We start from the raw sequence: 14226 nt of genomic DNA on the forward strand, positions 1-14226 counted from the left end.
ATGGAGTTGTTCATCCTTTCTCTTGTTCTCTTTGTTACTGTCTCCTATATTTTTCTTGTGTTGAACACTATTGTTAATTATGTTAATCCTAGGCCAAGGCATGGAAGCAAACAATATCAACTCCTACCAGGAAGCAGAGGTTGGCCAATGATTGGCGAAACCCTGGAGTATCTACGCACAGCCAAAAATGGTGTCCCAGAAAAGTTCATAACCGACAGGAGGGACAAGTACTCCTCCTCCTCCTCCAAGCTTAAGGTGTTCAAGACATCCTTGGTAGGTGAAGATATGGCAGTGCTTTGCAGTGCTGCTGGAAACAAGTTCCTGTTTTCGAATGAGAACAAACTTGTGAAGACTTGGTGGCCTGCCAGCATGGCAAAGATCTTCCCCTACAGCGCCTCTGATGATCATAAAACAAGCACCACCGAAAATAACCATCATTTGCTCAAACTTCTGACTCCACATCTCAAGCCCCATGCTCTCCGCAAGTATATTGGGATCATGGATGAGGTCACCAAACACCATTTGGATACGTTTTGGGATCATAAAGATCAAGTCACACTTCTCCCACTGTCCAAGCATTTCACTTTGACATTGGCATGCAGACTTTTTTTAAACATCAAGGATCCAAACGAGGTTGCCAAACTGGAGGACCCTATTCGCCAAGTATCTTCAGGCTTCATTTCGTTGCCAATAGATGTGCCAGGCACCAGATTTAACCGAGCCATTAAAGCATCGCAGCAAATCACCAAAGAGATTCAGAATATGGTTGCGCAGAGGAGGATACAATTACATGATCATCTCATCAATCATAATTATAAGGATCATGAAATTGAACAAGGTGATATAATGTCTAGCTTGCTCATGGACACGTACACAGATGGCCAGCAGATGAAGGACTCAGACATTGCCAACAAGCTGTCTGTCGTAATATTTGGTGCCTTTGACAGTATAAGCACTGCCTTGCTTTCCATTGTCATGTATCTATCAGAGCTTCCTCAAGTTTATGATGCCGTCCTCAAAGGTAATTAATTTATTTATTGCTTTTATTTGATCAAATCTTTTCTGCAACTAATGAAAACGTACGTAAGTGCAGAGCAACTGGAGATTGCAAATTCAAAGGCAGCTGGAGAGTTGCTCAACTGGGGGGACGTACAAAAGATGAAGTATTCATGGAGCGTGGCCTGTGAAGTGATGAGGTTGTTGCCACCAGTTATAGGAACTTTCAGAGAGGCCATTACCGACTTCGTCTACGAAGGTTATCTAATTCCAAAGGGAATGAAGGTACGTATGTCATGCATATTAAACATTAATTAATGAATCAGTTAATCTATATGATTAATTGACATATATTTATAATGCAGTTGCACTGGAATGCGTTTGCAACGCATAAAAACCCAGAATACTTCCCAGATCCTGAAAAATTTGAGCCGTCGAGGTTTGAAGGAGCAGGACCAGCTCCTTATTCATATGTTCCTTTCGGAGGAGGACCGAGAATGTGTCCGGGCAACGAATATGCTCGATTCGAAATATTGGTATTCATGCATAACGTGGTCACTAGATACAAGTGGGACAAGGTTTTTCCTGATGAGAAAATGGTAATGGATCCTGTTCTTCTTCCTACCAAAGGCCTTCCAATTCGCCTTTATCCTCATCATCACAACGTTTGAGGACAAATTTTAATTTCGGTCTATTTTGAATTTCATAGGCTCAATTGTTGCAATCAAGTTTCTATAATTAGTGAAACGCGCGTTACTAATTAAGACCAAGTCAGGTTTGCCGTTTGTGTAATATTTTGTTTGCCAAAAATAAATGTGGTTCAATTGAACTCACATTTGAATGAATAAAAAAACTCCCCTTAGTTATAAAGTGAGTGATTTGTATTGTGGATGCTTTGAATTAATGTGTAATATCATTACTAGTTAATTAGTAAATAAAGATTGCCAGAAACCATGAGTTATTTTTCTATATGACCAAAAAACAATGTTTGAATTTTGATTCCGAATTTTGTATTGTAATTTTCATTAGGTGGAACTTGTATATATATTGAAGTTTTATTGCGAGGAGTAAGTGGTAAAGCTGTGATATCCCAATAACAGCGCGCCTGTGTGTGGTAAGTCCAAATTAATTAAATGCAACCCTTTGGGTGGAGACCATCACCGCTCTCACTCCTCCAAACATCGCCGTCAAGTCCTCCATCCAATCGCCCGCCACTTTGGTCGCCATTGAATTAACAACATGATTAAAGACTAGCTGGTGCTGGGTTTAACATCAATCAATCATTCTTAATATTAATAAGTTGTCTTTTGATTTCTAATTAAAATTATCGATAAATGATCATCACCATGTCAATTATATATCCTTCTTTATTAATTAACTCCCTTTCATCTCTTAAGCTTCTCTCTTCATCTCGAGATCCACGATCCATTTGTTTTATTGTTACATTGGAAAAAAATTGAATATATCTTAAATTGAAATATCCCACCACTTTGATCATTTGCACACTTCTTTCCCTTAATTTGATTCGGGTAATATATTAATATTTAAGCATGCATGTTCTGATCGATGGCGTAAGCCGCGTAACTAGAGGACAGTAACAATATTTAATGACAAATATTTATTATATATGTGACATATGTCCATCAAATTGATTAAAATATTATATTTGACGATTGACTTTATCATCGTACGTTAGGTCTACGAATCACTCTAGCTACACGGTACAATAACATTAACACCAACACAACTTATATACTAACAATTGATGAGGCTGTAACAACACTTATAAGGTGAGCTAATCATTGATCAATAACTAATTAATCTTCTAAATAATGTACTACAAACTAATTAAATTATGTTTAAGTGATTATTTAATCTAACCAACTAACTAGTTGATCATCTAATGTTAATTTCTATAAAATTATTAACGTACCTGCCGAAGTAGGAGAACTAAACTTTAACTATAAAAAACACAACTAGGAATAGGAGTCTTAATTGGCTAGTTTGAGCAGGAAGATGAGTCGAACAAGTCAAATTAAATTATGTTTAAGTGATTATTTAATCTAACCAACTAACTAGTTGATCTAATGTTAATTTCTATAAAATTATTAACGTACCTGCCGAAGTAGGAGAACTAAACTTTAACTATAAAAAACACAACTAGGAATAGGAGTCTTAATTGGCTAGTTTGAGCCGGAAGATGAGTCGAACAAGTCAAATTAAATTATGTTTAAGTGATTATTTAATCTAACCAACTAACTAGCTAGTTGATCTAATGTTAATTTCTATAAAATTATTAACGTATCTGCCGAAGTAGGAGAAGTTGAGCCGGAAGATGAGTCGAACAAGTCAAATTAAATTATGTTTAAGTGATTATTTAATCTAACCAACTAACTAGTTGATCATCTAATGTTAATTTCTATAAAATTATTAACGTACCTGCCGAAGTAGGAGAACTAAACTTTAACTATAAAAAACACAACTAGGAATAGGAGTCTTAATTGGCTAGTTTAAGCCGGAAGATGAGTCGAACAAGTCAAAAAAAAGCAGGAAGAGGCATAATACTATAATAGCCATCGTCCGAAAGCAGTGCAGAAATAGGAGGAGAGCTTGTCTCAGCGGATTGCTGACGAGGAAATTAAGAGCTTGTCTCGATTCAATTATATGTATATATGCACTACAACTCGTGCAACTTCATGGCTATTGGATGCTTTCAATAAGTCGTCAAACGTAATATCATTCGATCGTAAGTAGAATTATTAATAAATAAATTAAGATGGTCAAAAACCTTTTTCTTTAATTTGTTCACGAGCCTAGTTAGCATTAATTATGTCCTAGGATGGATAGGGAGATAACAATACTCTGATGTTACCTGATAAAGATGGTGGTCCTTGTACGAATCAGTATCTATTAGTTCTTTTTACTCATCTTCTACTCTACACATTATAAGCTGCTCATGTCCTCCTCCTTCTGTACAATAGCCCAATAACAATGATGATGAAACAAATAAAAATGAAAGTTATGTACTAGTAACTAGCTACTTGTTATATTCCACATTGTCTTAACAGAGATTTAAAGGCAATACAATCACCACGGGTTGATTGGTTCTACCCAATGCAAAGATATATAAAAGATATATATAGAGATCGAGTGATCATTCATAACATATTGTTCTCTAATTTTAGGCAGTGCAAGTTTGCACAGGCAGCAAACGGACACCATCAAATCAAGTAGAACTTGAATTACGTCCACATAGAAACAAGTCCAGGTTCTTGACCCTTCCCCACCAACTAGAACCCTTCTTCCCAGAGCCATTAATACTCTTCCCATTCCCATCATTACTAATACCACCACTTCTCTTCAACCTTTGATTAATCTTCCCCATCTGAAAGCAAACCACCAAATCCACCTGATTACCATTCCTTTTCTTGTCCATGCTGCTTTCCTCATCTTCTTGTTGATCTCTCTTCACAAGTTGCTCATAGTACTCCTTGTTCCTCTTCTCCAACCCATAAATCTGTCCCTGCAGGTCCTCAATTTTCCGGCTAAGCATGCACACCCTGTGATCCTCCCTCATCTTCAGCAAACACCTACCCAACTCACCAGCCTTCCTCCTCATGAACAGAGACTCCGACACAAGGGCTTTGTTCTCTTCCATCAATGCACCCACTTTGTACCCCAACTTGGCATTCTCATGTAGTAATATGAGCCTTTCAGACTCCAACACCTCAAGCAAGCTCTTCTGCAACTCTATCTTCCTTGAGGACTCATTGTGTCGCCTCTCCGTAGCATTGGCCTCATGAAGTAAGAGATCGTATTCCACATTCTTCATCACAATCTCGGTAACAATGGCATCAAAATTCGACAACATGGTATCATCCTTCTCCCGAGTATTATTATTAGGAAGTACTACTGATGGAGGTAGCTGATACGAGAGGGAGCTCTCAATGTCCGAATCAATCTGGCTAGTCTCACCATCTTCTTGTTGGTCATAGTAATAGTATTCATTATTATAGATGGTTGACATTTGATCAGAAGAGTGTGCAGGGTGATGGTGAGTTTTGGCAATTGTTTGAATGTAACGGTCAGATAAGGTGAGGTAGGCATTGTACAAGTCTTGAAGTAGGGAGAGCAGCTGAGGGCGTCTTTTGTAGTAAGCTTCCGCACGCTCTGCAAAGGTGTCCCCGCCATTGTCTTGATCTTGAGATGTGTTCAATGCTAACATCTTCATCCTTTCTTCCACATCTGTCACATAACAAGTAACACATCCAATGTTTGAATTACAATTAATGCAGCCCGTCCTCAGCTCGATCATATTTAATTAGCATTGCTCCTCTTAAACATATATCACATTTAAATCTAACCCCCCCATATTTTCAACAAAAGAAAAATGTTTCTGATGACCTGGCTGGCCCAAATGTAGAATGTAGATCAAAGAAAACAAACAAATTGTGAGATTAACGAGGGAAGATAGATAGAGACTAGAGTAAAATTTTGAATTTGAGATTAAAGGTAAAAGCGGCCGTGGCACAGATGAGCAGTGTGGCTACGTACCGACTTGTGGAGTTTTATGTAAGGTCAGGGTCAGTGGGTCATGGCCTCATGGGCCTTGAGGCCTTGATATTTAGTAAGTAGATCGACCATATAATTATATATTATATACTACCTCGTCCTGTCTATTTAAACCAGAAAACATCAAAATGAAAAGGAGCCCATTTGATTTTACGCCCTTCACTTGAGAGGGACATGTCACTCTCATCCCTATCAAGATTCCTTGAAGGTTTGAAGCAAATCAAACTTTTCCAAGAAAAAGAATTTGCACCAAGCATATATATGAATGTTTATTTTCATTAGCTTTTACGTAATGTCTACCATGAACAAGTAAATTTCACATCAGTAATTCAGTATGTATGAGCTGAAAGATAAAACTTTACTGCACGTGACTTTTCAAATGACAATACAATGAAGACTGCGTATAAAAAAGAGTCTAGAGGAATGTGCATTGATAGCAACGCTTGGACAGAAAGGTCGTCGTCTCGAATATCAACAAAATCAATTATATACTGGTACAAGGCAAGGCAAGAATTTCAAATTCAAACAGTCTAAACTGAAACGTAGTCACATCATCACATATTCACATGTGGAAGCAGGAAATAAAATGGAACAGAGAGCCAAAACGAACCATATATGCATGTACCAAAGGTAAAAGGTAAAGTAGGTTATGCTAACTTGTTAATAGGAGTGAAAGGGTTCGTTTTCGTACCAGCAAGGATGGACAGAAGCCAAGTGGGTTTGGTGACGATGTTATTGGTGCTGCTGTTTAAGCTCCTTCTTGGACTAATTGGACTTGGAGCTGACTCCATTGAAGCAGCTTCAGCTGATATATTTAAAGTTTGGAAGCCACCACCATGTTAATAAAAACCAAATGTGCTTTCAAAATTCAAAAGATCGAGAAAAAACAAAAGAAAAGCACAGAAGTTAAAATAAAGACGTGTATTGTATTAGTTGTATTAAAAGATAGATATACAAGACAGGGAAACAGGGGCCAATGCAATTGTCTAATCAATAATGCTTCTAATTCATTCTTCTGTCCTCTCACAAAGAGAGAGGAGTTGTTTCTGAAACGCATTTAAAACGAGACAGTACATTTATTTAATTCTTCTGAATTCTGTTCTTAGAATAGAAGCACCTCCACAGAGTCACAGGTACCTTTGCCTTGTTGTAGAAGAAGAAGACAATATTATTGCGCGGATCTCGAGAAAAAATTCATAAATAAAAAAAAACACCATTTCATTTCATATCAAACCAACTATTCATACGTTTCGTCATTCGTCAATCAGAACAACACCAGTCATAGCTCTGTTCCCCATGGTTTCGTTCTTCATAATTGACTCATTTCTTTGACTTTTCCTATTCTTCCTCACAATAAAAACAGATTAACCAACTAAATACCAATTTAATATAAGAAAAACAAAACTATATACCCATTTGGAAATTCCAAACAAATAAAAGAATATATATAATTCCTTCTCCATCTCCATAGCCCATTAGCCCAACTCCAATTGTTAATCTGCGCGCCCAGCCAGAATGTAGAGGACATTAAGTTGATGAGTAAACGGGAAGTATAATATATTTTGAATGAGTAGAATTTGTTATTCCTGATACTTGTGAGATTATACTAACTATCCAATTCAATCGTTTCTTTTTTCTTTTTGTTGCTCCGCCCATGGAAATGATCACATGATTCATCTTTGTATGAAGCACATATATGAATCAACATAAAAATGGGTAAGCATAAGTTTGTGAGCCTCAGCCACGAGCTAGGCCAAATGAAAAAAAGGTTTGTTTAGAGCCTAGAGGAGGATATACGGATCGATATACATGGCCTGCCAAGCTAGTCCAGTATCACTATCTAATAGACAGACGTTACATATAATATAACAAAGCTAGTACGTCTTGTAATAAAATATAAAACACACACAGAGATTAAGAAAAAGATTAATATTCAAAAATGCCGGAGACAAACAAGAAACAGAGAGAGAGAGAGAGAGAGAGTCACCAAAGACGGACGAGAGAAGACTGCTGTGAAATTAACGGTGCAGGGCCTGGCGGAGCAGATGGATTAACGGGCAAAATGCGTCAAGTGAGGTGAGGGACGTTCGATATCTTCTCTTTAAATATTTATATAACGGAATGAAAATGAACGAAGAGTAACGTGTATCGGTATATATGTAGTAGCAGTGTAGCACTCTGACTCTGAATCTGTGAGAAGCAAAGGTAAATGGTCCACTGTATGCAGCAGCAACATCTGCTCGCTACCAGTTGAGTGTATATGTAAAAGAAATCAAATCTCACTCAAAATCCGAAACGACTGTATTTTTGCCTTTATTTGACTTTCACAACTCACAGACTGACACGTGTTTCCTCACCTGCCTTCCTCCTTTCAAATTTTATTTTCAAATCCTCTTTTCCTGCTTTCAACTTTGAAACATCAATCAATCTATACAGTACTAGATCGTACACTCGCCATGCGTATACAACATACACCAGTCATCCATCTCAAAACCATTCACATTTTTATATGAATTTTTCTATCAACACCTCGCACGTGTGCCATCATTCAACTTTAAAAATGAAAAAATGAAAAAAATTTAAATCCATCCCAAAACCACATATCTCCATCTAATTATTCTTCTCATTTTCTTATTTTATACATTGATATTTCTCATATATTTTATTGTCTTTCGATATTGAGTGATAATGGTAATTTCACAGATTGGATAGTGTAAAGAGAAAAAAATGGATGTGCATATAAGTTAACATCACTCGAATTAAATGATCAAAGAAAGTTTTTCAATTTTGGGGCCAAATCTTGGCCTATAAATGCAAATGGAGCACCAAATTCTGTCCGACCAGTCAACATACTCCCCTGTCCCCCAATCCCCCTCACAAAATATTTGTGTGTGATGGTAAGAGAGAAGCCATGCAAGTCGAATCTAATTCAATCTGTGCTTTTGATAAAAAGTTTGGAGTACTCACACTGCCTCGCAACACAACTCAAACAAAGAATCATATAAAACATAACAACTATATTAACAAGGAATCAAAAGCAAAAGATACCCGCTAACTAATGTAACGAAAGTCTTACCAGAAAACGGATGTTCAAACTAGAAAACAAGCTCATTGCAGATAAACAATGAATACACAAACAAAGGTTCCTGAACATGTAGATTGAAAAGAAAAGCTGCGCTTGCTCAGCTTGCAGATAGATGCATTTTAGAAGCCATGGCCACGTACGGCATGAACATTCATAAAGTCAACAGCATCGTAGGTCTTAAGAACTATTAGACATTAGTCATTCATATAAGACCAATCAATCCTTGTGCTCCTACACTTGTCTAATTTGATAAATTGGTCTATGAAAAACATTAGGTTACAGAAAGAATTCCTCCAGTGAGAAGGGTGAATGAAGCAAATAGGAGGATCAAATGTTTATAATCGTTTCCTGTGTCTACACCCACAAAAAGAAAATCTAATAATAAAAATGGTGTACAAGGCAGAACCATCTCTTCAAATGCTTACCAAAATGATTGTGGCACTCCAGTCTCCCTTCCATTTCAAAATGTAGTCACCAAACTCTGCATTCAACTATGAAAACATCCTTGGGACATTATCTAGGTTCAGCATTTGGCAGACTTTTTGGTATCACAAAATAAGGCTACCCCCTATCAGCTCCATATCTGCATGAAACTTCTTCCCCTTCTATAAGCCTCTCCACAGCATCAGATGGAAGGCCAATCATCTCGAATGTCTTCTCCCACACTTTGTGAGAAGTTTCAACATTATGAGCTTCTTCAGAAGGATTTGTTGGACGGCAATCTTGAGAAATGAAAGCACAAACAGGCCAGTCATCAGTTTTCAACAATTCACAGTACTCAGGAATCTGAGGATCAGTGGCTGCAAAGAGAGCACTCCTGGAACCTGATTACATAAAAAAAAAATGTGATGATAGTAATTCATCAAGGACTAAACAAACCCTGCTTCTGGTTATCTTCATTAACTTATATCTATTAATCTCTATATTAAGGTACTATCATAAATGAAATGTAATAGCAAGAAGACACACCTTCTTGAGCACTAAAGATAAAATAGGGTATTAGATGATAACCAGCTTGAACAATTTTGGGAAGATCTCTTGCCTACAATTCATTAAAGATCAAACAGTAAGAGATAAAACTGATATAACTTCAGCATCAAATCAAAATTACAAAAGGTTGTAAACAGAAGAGCGCGTAAATCATTTGACCTTTTAACACTGTTGGACTCAGTTTCAAGGAAACACGTCATGATACATAAAATCCATTAAAGTTGTGTACATATATAGAGGATTTGGAAATAAAATCAAGAAAGGTACATCCTTCTAGAGTGTTATATTACTAGACAGTCGATCTGAACGATTATATAGAAATCTAGAAGGTACATCATTCTTCGATATAAAAAGAGGGCAGAGGAGGGGGGTAGAGGATTGCATCAAGATACTCACAACATTTGTCAGGACAATTCCAGGTGAAACACATACTACAGTAATGCCAGATTCAGCTGGCAGCCGTTTATGTAGCACACTACTAAACATAATCTGCAACCCAAAGACAACCAGGCTATAAGTTTCCTGTTTACAGCTTCAGAAAATAGACAATCACAGTATTAAATTCAAATTTCATTATGTGCAAGCGCAAGTGTGCAGCCTTGGGTAGTGGATGGTTAGTTGTTACAACAAATAAAGATGAGAGATCAGAGCAGATGTTGAAACAGCAAAAGGAAAAATGAGTAAGCAAAAATGACAAACAGATATTATAGTTATAGCACCCAATCATCAAGCACTTGCACAATGAAAAGCATCAACTAATGAATAAGATCTACATACAGGCACACACATTGTACTTCAAATATATATATAACGCAGAGTAGTTAAATTTTTACAGATCAAAAGGACCTGAATTCAGTACAACAAACCTAGATAGGAACACAAGATTTTTTTTTTTCCATAAGATTTGGAAGTAATCGCAGTCAATAAAGGCTTATAATAGCACCTGTGCCAGCTTGCTGCTTGAGTAACCCACTAAGCTTGTATATTTTCTTTTGCCAGAAACAACGTTCATGTCTTCTGTGTCAACAAAGCCAACATAATGCATCTGCATAAAGGAGGACAGAGCACTCTCAGATTTACATGACAACATAACTGTAAAGTAAGGGTATAAAAAATGTGACATGGACATATCTGTCATAGAGGACCTATCCAAGTGTGTGTGTGTGTCAGTGTGTGTTATGCATATATATCATATATACCTATAGAAGCATAAGAATGTGCATGTATGATTCTATGCATGAAGATCATGAAACTTACAACGGAATTCAAGTTAATAATTCGACTTGGAGATCCTCTAATAAGGGATGGCAATAGCAATACTGATAGCAGTGCTGGAGCAAGATGATTTACTTGCAAGTGTTCTTCATACCCATCTTTTGAAAACTTTTGTGGCTCTGAACACACCAAAGCCAGAGCATAAGAGTAAATAACAAATCAGATTCTGATAGAAATACAAGTATAAAATGTAGACACATTTCACTCATGTAACTTGAAAGACTGCCATAGATTGGAAAAGAAAAGAAAAGAAAAATGATTTACTAGATGAATCAGCAGGAAAACAGAAAAATTTTCTCTTGGAAACATTCACTCAAACTTAGTGGAGGCTGGTGTAAATTACTCTATTTACTATTACAGTATCTAATATTGATGCCTGCCAGAAAGAGAAATATCGGAAAAATATTGAGGATGTTATTGATATTAATACTATGATTACAACAAACCTAGTGTTTAGATAGGGAAACATCTTAAGGGATGAAGCTTTGAATTAAGTAAATATGTCAGAAAGACCAACCTCCAATTGAAAATATCCCAGCATTATTGATAAGAACATGGAGAGGTCCTAAACGCGCATTCCACGCTTGGGCAAATCTCACGACCGAATCCAAGGAGAGCAGATCAAGTTCCGTTACCTGTAAAATTCACAATATTATGTCAAGACATCCTGCATGTGAAAAGTTACACTTTGGCCAAGAAAGAAGAGAGTTGAAGGGATTCGCATCATACAAAGATTGATGATTCTATGTTGTACTACAGATGCAGACAAGTTGAAGTAGGAAAAAACAACGAATAAGGTCTCACTACTCAAAAACTGCAATTGTCCTATAACTTATATGCCTAGAGTTGGTCAAAAAGTAGCCTTCAAACTTATATGGTAAGCAGACTCTGATGAGTGATTAAGTGATGCAACAACACATTGAGTTGAAGTTACCTCAATATTGAGAGGAAGGCCCATTCCAGACCATTCATTCTGCCACTTGTGGATCAAATCATTAGCTGCTTTCGTATTCCTCACTGCCATTACAACATGCGCCCCGGACTCCGCCAACTGCCTGTTCAATAGATAACCACCAGAGCCCCATCCGTTTCATGTTTAAGCAATCTAATTCAAAATTAAAATCTAATTCAAAATTAATTATGCAAAAATGCTCCAAGCCCTAGAGTACGATTTCCAAAAGGACTCGCCAAATTTCATTCGTATCGTTTTCTCAGGAACCAAACAGAAGTTGCAATTTCATTCGAAAAGATAATCTTCCTAGAAGAAACAAAAAAAGGAGAACCTGGCAATTTCGCGGCCGATACCGCTGGTGGATCCAGTGACAATGCAGGTGAGGTCGTTGACGGGAGGCAAAGGCATGGGGTTTTGCAAGTGGCTGGCCCCGATTCTCTGGAAGAGCATCTCGTACACCAAATACAACCAACCTCTCAGCCACTCTATCCATCCCAATCCCTCCTTCTTCTTCTTATTCGAATCAGACGACGTCGTCGGCATTTCTGATGCGTGTGGCTGTGTGGCGAGTCTACTACTGCTACTGCTACTGCGAGTGGCAAGTCAGATTGGATTCTTCGTTCTTTGGCCGCCGACCATTTAAATTACTTTTGTGACGACTTCAAATAAATTTCACTACTGTCACTGTGTTAAAATAAACTTCATACCGAAAACTCGAAAAGTAATAAACTTTATTATTCTGGAATCTCGACTTTCGAGTGTTAAATAACTTTTAAGTTTTGTCATTGCTGAGTACAGAAGATTCGATGGGATGTCAAGCCCAGCTCAATTCAAATCGAATCAGTAGATCATTTTCTCAATTCGGGTTGAGCTCAAATTACCCACCCGGTTTACTCAGGTTAAGCTCAACCTACGGTTTAAGAAATGTAATATAACTTTTTCTTTTTAAAATTTAAGTTATTAATACATCAAACATATATTAAACACATCATATACACGTCATATACACGTCATATACACGTCATATACAATATGTATTAATGTATCAAATCTTATATATGACATTTTTTTCTAATTTGCCCAATTAAATTTAATTATAAGATCCACATGATCAGTTTAGCAAGATAATATAATATAATGTCTACCAAAAAAAAAATATAATATCTACTTATTAGCTGATGGGCTGGCTAGCTTGGGCCATCTGTGCAATCTGGCCGGGCATCTACTGTGCAATCTGGCCGGGCATCTATGTTTTTAATTCTCTTCCTTCTGATATTGTAAATCTCTGAGATCGATGATAGGTTAGGTCTTGCTAGACCCAGGTCTATTCCTGGTTAGTTTTTGTGTTGTTTAGCTGTGTAGCTTCCATTTTAACGAAAAAAAAAGAACTAGACCTACTAAATATAAGAGAGAAAGTAACTGAGAATTACAAATTTTTTGGATCAAAATTCAGTGATCGATAATTTAATAATATTACTAAAGACACTAACTATTATCTCAAGTTTTAATTTATCAACGAAAGTGACACATAAGAAATGGTTGTTTAGTATTTATTATAAGAATAATGCTATTCTTACCACATTTCTTATACCACATTCTTATACCATCTCACGTGTCATTACTTTATTGGACAAAGTTTTTCTTTTTCTTTTTGAGTTTTTATTTTTATTTTTTAGTATCCAATGTATGAATGCCATGTAAGTTGCCACATAAGGTGGTATGAAATTATGGTATAAAAATGTGGTATATCTAGCACTACTGTTATTATAAATAAATAAATATTTTTATAATAGATTTAATTGTGATCAAATAAATAAAATATTCTCAAATCAATTAGGATTTAAGAAGTTTGGATAATTGTATGCACGTTGGTGCCTCTATTACTACTTCAATTAATAGTATTATTAGGCTCACCGAAATTGTTCATTAAAAGTTTGTTTACTAAATGTTGTGTTGTTGATCATTATACATGCTATCACTATTTTACTTATTTGAAATAAATGAAGTCGAAAGTTTGTCAAAATTGGAATAAATGAAAACTAACTACTTTTATATTTTTTTAGTAATAAAATTTGGTGGATAAAATGATCATTGTAGCATTATTTCTACACTTTATAATTAGGCAGCGCACGGCCCACCAAATTTGTTTCATTTAGGTAAACTTGAAATTTGTTTACTTTTAACAAACAAAATATTGGTGTACATTAACACATCATTCATCTAGTGAAAGAAATGTATTGAGTCCAGTATTCGTGTTTATACATATGAGATAATTATAGATTTAGTCTACTTATTTTATAGCTAGTTCAATTTTAGTCCACGATCTTTTTTAAGTTCAGTTTTAGTCTACTAATTG

At 36.3% G+C, this 14226-nt stretch overlaps 3 protein-coding genes across 3 annotated transcripts; 1 reads left to right on the top strand and 2 right to left on the bottom strand.

Moving 5' to 3' along the window:
• LOC147275447 (beta-amyrin 28-monooxygenase-like) lies at positions 1-1865 on the top strand. Its single transcript, XM_086228045.1, has 3 exons — positions 1-1021; positions 1094-1281; positions 1362-1865. The coding sequence occupies exons 1-3, from the start codon at positions 1-3 to the stop codon at positions 1665-1667; spliced, it is 1515 nt and encodes a 504-aa protein (XP_086084171.1). The 3' UTR covers positions 1668-1865.
• A 2227-nt stretch (positions 1866-4092) lies between these two features.
• LOC147275448 (Kinase interacting (KIP1-like) family protein) lies at positions 4093-7757 on the bottom strand. Its single transcript, XM_086228052.1, has 3 exons — positions 7556-7757; positions 6260-6373; positions 4093-5241 (listed from the first exon to the last, which is right to left on the bottom strand). Exons 2-3 carry the CDS (start codon positions 6357-6359, stop codon positions 4223-4225), a joined length of 1119 nt encoding a protein of 372 aa, XP_086084178.1. The 5' UTR covers positions 6360-6373; positions 7556-7757; the 3' UTR covers positions 4093-4222.
• Positions 7758-8724: 967 nt separating this feature from the next.
• Positions 8725-12540, bottom strand: LOC147275449 (dehydrogenase/reductase SDR family member FEY-like). The gene is made up of 8 exons (XM_086256713.1): positions 12202-12540; positions 11853-11973; positions 11436-11553; positions 10901-11037; positions 10587-10688; positions 10040-10132; positions 9623-9695; positions 8725-9477 (listed from the first exon to the last, which is right to left on the bottom strand). The coding sequence occupies exons 1-8, from the start codon at positions 12411-12413 to the stop codon at positions 9215-9217; spliced, it is 1119 nt and encodes a 372-aa protein (XP_086112839.1). The 5' UTR covers positions 12414-12540; the 3' UTR covers positions 8725-9214.
• Positions 12541-14226: the final 1686 nt, after the last annotated feature.

Source organism: Dryas octopetala, chromosome 9, assembly GCF_963921425.1.
Source record: "Dryas octopetala chromosome 9, drDryOcto1.1, whole genome shotgun sequence".
NCBI lineage: Eukaryota > Viridiplantae > Streptophyta > Magnoliopsida > Rosales > Rosaceae > Dryas > Dryas octopetala.

Bases quoted from the DNA above. Each gene is read 5' to 3' on its own strand.
- LOC147275447 (XM_086228045.1), top strand. From the start codon at position 1: ATGGAGTTGTTCATCCTTTCTCTTGTTCTCTTTGTTACTGTCTCCTAT. The intron at 1,022-1,093 runs GTAATTAATTTA...ACGTAAGTGCAG, and splicing joins TTATGATGCCGTCCTCAAAG to AGCAACTGGAGATTGCAAAT. The intron at 1,282-1,361 runs GTACGTATGTCA...TTTATAATGCAG, and splicing joins TAATTCCAAAGGGAATGAAG to TTGCACTGGAATGCGTTTGC.
- LOC147275448 (XM_086228052.1), bottom strand. From the start codon at position 6,359: ATGGAGTCAGCTCCAAGTCCAATTAGTCCAAGAAGGAGCTTAAACAGC. The intron at 5,242-6,259 runs GTACGAAAACGA...GTTATGTGACAG, and splicing joins GCTTCTGTCCATCCTTGCTG to ATGTGGAAGAAAGGATGAAG.
- LOC147275449 (XM_086256713.1), bottom strand. From the start codon at position 12,413: ATGCCGACGACGTCGTCTGATTCGAATAAGAAGAAGAAGGAGGGATTG. The intron at 10,133-10,586 runs GTGCTATTATAA...TTTGGGTTGCAG, and splicing joins CAAGCAGCAAGCTGGCACAG to ATTATGTTTAGTAGTGTGCT. The intron at 9,478-9,622 runs GTGTGTCTTCTT...TTATGTAATCAG, and splicing joins TATCTTTAGTGCTCAAGAAG to GTTCCAGGAGTGCTCTCTTT.